This window comes from Apaloderma vittatum, unplaced genomic scaffold, assembly GCF_000703405.1.
Source record: "Apaloderma vittatum isolate BGI_N311 unplaced genomic scaffold, ASM70340v1 scaffold24723, whole genome shotgun sequence".
Taxonomy (NCBI): domain Eukaryota; kingdom Metazoa; phylum Chordata; class Aves; order Trogoniformes; family Trogonidae; genus Apaloderma; species Apaloderma vittatum.
In genome coordinates this window covers 12,206-17,542 of record NW_009706756.1, presented here as the reverse complement: position 1 = coordinate 17,542, position 5,337 = coordinate 12,206, and the positions used below count along the sequence as shown (strand labels likewise).

General features: G+C 56.8%; 1 protein-coding gene across 1 annotated transcript in view; it reads right to left on the bottom strand.

Annotated features, from left to right (window-relative positions):
* LOC104271299 (N-terminal EF-hand calcium-binding protein 3-like) overlaps positions 1–5,337 on the bottom strand; it is a gene marked incomplete at both ends in the record, with an annotated part of 15,234 nt that overhangs the window by 1,277 nt on the left and 8,620 nt on the right. The window contains 6 exon segments of the mRNA XM_009865922.1: positions 441–553; positions 1,157–1,206; positions 1,562–1,657; positions 1,962–2,083; positions 2,219–2,251; positions 2,253–2,347. Coding sequence (XP_009864224.1) covers positions 441–553; positions 1,157–1,206; positions 1,562–1,657; positions 1,962–2,083; positions 2,219–2,251; positions 2,253–2,347 — 509 coding nt within the window.

The window sequence follows — 5,337 nt, the reverse complement described above, 5'->3', positions numbered from 1 at the left end:
GGCCTGGGCTCCAGCCTCGGCTCTCCCAGGAGCGGTGCTGGGGGGCAGGAGCCTTGCTCTCAGGCTCTGGCACAAGCTCTCCCCTCAGCTCTTCCCCTCATCACTTCCAAGACCTTCCGTGCCGGAGGAACGCGTGCAGTTGTTTATGTGCACACACTGGGAGCCATCCCCGCTGGCACAGAACCCAGCCCGCTCCTCGCCAGACACCGACAACTGGTTCTTATTGGGAGCACCCACCGCAGGAGGTGGGATGATGCTGCAGGCAGAGAAGCTGCTGAGGTGTGACATTGTCTTTTCCTCTCCACAAGGTCAAAATATGCCAAGCCCACCCTCGCGCTGACCAACGTGCAAAATACTCCACAAAAAACTCTCTGGTCCCCCAGGAGGGCCACGTTACAAGCCCCTAGTTGTGGACAAGCCCCCCCGCCAACACCACTTACTGCAGGCAGCTGCTCTGCCCGGCCGTGACCTCCGTGTAGGACCTGAACGCCCGGCGGAACTCCTCGATGCTGCTCGTCGCCACCGAGATCTGCCGCTTGGCCACCAGGATGTGCTGCGAGGGGACAGCAGCATCAGGAACTCATCCTGTCCCCTCCTGCCCGCCCCTGCTTCGGGACAAGGCGGTGCTGAGCAAGCACAGCACCACAGGGGACGCTGCAAGAAGGGACTGACACCGCTACGCTGGGGACAACGTCAGTGTAAAGTGGGTTTTTTTCCATGTTGCCTTTACAAGGACTGCACCAAGAGGAGATGCTCGACTCCCCAGTGGCAGGGTCCTGTTTGGGGGCTGCTGCAGCTCCCCACAGCAGAAACGGGTCTTGGGACCCCCCCTCTGGGGCTCTGTGTGGTCTGCAGGCGCTCGAAGCAAACCTGAGGGGTTTGGGCACACGGGCACCCACAAGGAGAGCGGTGCCTTCCTCTGGGCCGGCTGTGGGCGCTGCCCGGGGCTCTCAAGGACCTGAGGGAGCTGCACTTGTCCCGTGGACAGTCCCACATCCAGCTCACAGCTCCAGCTCCCGTCCTGCTGCATCACTGGGCAGCAGAACCCCCTCCAGACCAGCTCACCCCAGTGACTCCAGTCTTGGGGCACAGGGGGGTGCAGGAGAGAAGGGATCTGTGCACGGGATGGGCTTACCTCCAAACAAGAAGGACTTACCGCATCCCTTCCTTTGCACATCACTTCCTCTTGCAGCGGCTCCCATCTGGAAAAAATCGTCGTTACTGGGAGAACGTTGGAGCAAGACAGAACAGGGCTGTAACCCACAGCTCAGTGTGACACACAGCTACCGCTCCAGGGACCTCCCTGGGGGAGAACAAGGATGTGACCGTGGGCCATGGACACCAGAGAAGCTGAGCGGAGGGTGAGCAGAGCTGAGGGGAGAAGGGGGGTTTGGAGACAGCACGGGATGAGCAGCTTTGCAAGCCCGTGTCTGGGGAGCGAGCGCAGCTCCGTCAACGTGCCAGGACCGAACGCCAGGGCCGGTGGCACAGGGAGAGGTCTCAGCAGTGACCTGGCCAGCACTGAGGGGCAGGGCAGCCCCCGGGCCCTCCCCTCTGCCACGCACCTTGCACTCCCGCTTCTCGATGAGCTGCTAGATGGCCTGCGCCAGCCTGTTGATCTGTCCCATCCACTGGCTGTTGTCTTCAACACAAACACCTGCACCGGGAAAGGCAGACAGACGTGGCTGGAAAAGCTTTTGTCATTGCAAAAGCTTGCTTGAAACCCACAAAAGCTCCTAAACCTCCAATTCTGACAAAAAAAAAAAAGATTTTTCTCCTGAAACTTTTCCCGCTGCTCAAGAGATACAACATCCCACAGAAGCTCTCGCTGGCACCTGGGTGCAGCGGCCCAGGCTCTGTCCTGGCTGAGCCCCCGCTGTGCCGTGCTGCTGCTCCTGCGCCCACCCCAGGCTCCAGCGGGGCAGGGACCCCGACCCGAGGCAGGGCCGGGCTGCACGTACCTGTCGTCAGCATCCCAGAGTAGGGGTCCGTTGGAGACAGACAGACGTTCTTCTGTCCTCTGCGCCCACATCTCCTCCCTGACTTCAGGCTGACTGAGATCTCGGATTTCTTCACGTCCTTTCTGAAAGGATAAAAGGCGAAAGAAGGGGTTGAAGTTATCACAGGGGTCAGCCGCACTCGGGGCTCAGAAAGGGCAAATCCCGCTCCCACATGTCCTGCAACCCCCGCGAGTGGTGGGGAGGTCCCACCCCATTACCTCTCGCGTCCCGCCTGGTCCCCCCCGGTTTTACTCGAGCGAGGCCTGCAGGGACTGCAGCTGGTGCATGGTTTCCCGCAGCAGGAAACGGGTCAGGAACTGCTCCATCTTCGAGGAGGTCTCGTATCTCTGCGGAGAAGGGGAGAGGATCTGTCAGACGCCTCCAGCTCTGCACGAGGTGGGAGGGAAGAGCAGCTGGAAGGGGTTGGTGCCCTTAATTAAATCCAACAGGGTGGATTCCAATCAAATTTTTAGTTGTCCCATGAAAGGATGACACTGCAGGCCAGAAGACGACCAAGTCTGTGCGACGGACTGTGTTGCTGCATCCCTGCAGTGCAGGATCCAGCAGCACCCCAATACCACTGAAAGCAAAACAGGACTGGGACAGTGTGAAGAACCTGGGGAGCCACCACTCCTAAAGCAGCCTGAAAGCTCTCCCAGGGTGCTCAGGGCTCACTCCCTGTCTTGCCCCTCCACCAAAGCAGGGAAGACGTGGCAAAGGGGCTTTTTGAGAGCTTTGCTGTAGGCGCAGAGGAAGAGGAATGCTGGGGTAGCCACGTGGGGAGGCTGGCACTCCAGAGTCACCAGTCTGGCCAGGGAGGCTGCGGCAGGTGTCCCCCCGTGCAACCTCCGTCTGCCTGGGCCAGACCCGGAGGGAAGCCACCTACCCCCTTGGGGCAGTGGGTTGCTTCTTCTCCTGCTGGGGGTGGAAAGCCCCAACGACTCCTCCGTGCTGAAGGCCTTGAAGGAGACACCAGTGATCCAGCTGAAGAAGCGATGCTGCTACGTGTCCATGGACTGCAGAGGTTACCATCACACAGCCACGTTCGGGCCCCTGGATACCCCTGGACAAGGCACAGTTGTGCAAGCTACTCCACCAAAGCTCCCCAGGGGTCCACCACTTTGCCTCGCACAGACTCCAGAAGGCACCCGACCACACCAGGAGCCTCCACAACATGCGGGAGGGCCGGTAGCCCCAAAGGAGCATCCACCAGGAGACAGTCAATCCCTTTCCTTAACAAGAGAAGGACACAGACTGGAGCGGGGTCACCTTTGTCTTCCCTGCAGTGTCCTTGTGCACACCCAAAGCTGCAGCACAGACCAGGAGCCAGGCTGCCTTCAGCTCCCCCAAGCACCATGAACTCCTTCTTTCATACCTAAAATAGAGTCTTTTTCACGTCCTAAACAGAATCCTGCGATAGCCCCACACCACTTGGGTCAAATATTTCCAATTCCTATTCTATTTCTCTCCAACACAGGGGAGAACGGAGGATCTTGAATTCCAGAAGCTCTACACAAAAGCGTGTGGACATCACCCTTCCAGGGCCGGTGTCAATTGTCAAAACATCCATTGGGATGGGGGGCAGCGGGGAGAGTTCTCTGGGCCCAGCAGCTGTGCTGCCACTGAGTTTTCTTCTGTGCTTGAAAAGGAATTGTCATTTTTCTGCCAAAGGAAGAAGATGGCAGCAAAATGGATCCAATGCAGCCTTGGGAAGCTGAGCTCCAGCTTTGCATCTCCGGGCTTTCTCCAGCCAAGCGTCCCACCTGCACCTGCAAGCCTTCCTTCCCCGTGGCCCCAGAAGATGCAGAGCAGGGGCTTAGGACGTGCTGACCCTCCCTGTCCTCTCCTTCAGTTCCTCGCTCCCGAGGGGCACCGGCACCGAAATCCCCACCAGCACTGCTCGTCTGTGCTTGCTCAGCTCCTGCCAGCCCGGACATGGGTCACCTGCTTGCAGAGGAACAACGAGTGGCCAAACCTTCCCTCAACAAGCCTGAGGAAGAAAGGTGAAGAATTCCGATTGACCGAGTCCCCACTGGAGCACCATGGAGAGGACACATTCATTATAACCTTATCACTGCCTTCCAACAGCTGGAGGGAACCTACAGGAAGGCTGGGAAGGGACTTTTTACAAAAGTGTTCACTGATAGGACAAGAGAGAAGGGATTTAAGTTAAAGGAGAATAGATTTAGATGGGATCTTAGGAAAACATTCTTCAGTTCAAGGGTGGCAAGACTTGAATAAATTGCCCAGAGAGGCTGTAGATGCCCCCTCCCTGGAGGTGTTCAAGGCTGGGTTGGATGAGGCCTGGAGCAACCTGGGCTGGTTGAGAGACGTCCCTGCCCATGGCTGGGGGGCTGGATTAGATGATCTCTAAGGTCCCTTCCAACCCAGGTCATTCTAGGATTCTATGATTATTCACCCACCGCATGGCCGGGCACAGCCTATTTTGATTTTGGGAGCTGGCTGCCCCCCAGCACCCAACTCTGAGCCTGAAGGAACGCCGTGCTCGGAGCGAACTCAGTTGGGAAGCTCATGGTGCAGAAACTCCCCATCCTCCCGTCCCAGCCTCCCTTGCAAGGGCAAAGCAGGATCCCATGCGGACACACGTTGGGATTTGGGGTGAGCACTGCACACGATGAGCCAGCTGCCTCCTGTCTCTCGCCTCGTCGAACACAGCACGCCCAGGGGAATGCGCCGGAGAGGAGGCTGGAAATAACCATCTCTCAGGAGAGAGAGAGCCCCAAATGTTGCTTCACCCTCCTGCATCAGCTCAGAAAATTTCGTGCCAGAGGAAGGAATCAACTAAAAAATGCACCTTCCCTTCAGCTCAGCCGCACAGCACTTTCTGCTCACGGCAAAGACTCGCGCAAAAGGAGTCACGGAGAGAACAGCTTGGCAAGCATGACACACAGCTTAGGGGTCCTGGGTTGGTCTTTCAGGTCCATTGACCCACATGAAAATCCCCAATTTGCCAAGAGCTGCTATAATTCTGCTTTTGAGAGGTTTTATTAGTTTCTTAGTATGATAGTTAAGCTTGGGATAGAGGGAAATAAGTGATCGCATAATTCTCGCCAAAGGAGAAATAGGAGTGCCTGACTCAGAGAGGTATTTATGGGCCAGTTTGCAGTGTCTGCAAACCAGAGAATGGAAAGATTTTAGCATGTAGGTCCCCTGTGAGAAATACCAGACTGCTTCCCAAGGTTATTTCCACAGTTACACTTTTTACTCTGATGCTATTATATCGCCAACACCAAGTTTAGCCACGAGATAAGCTTTAATTAGTACACTGCAGCACAGCTATCCGGTTATATTTTACAAATTTAAGTGAGAATGACAA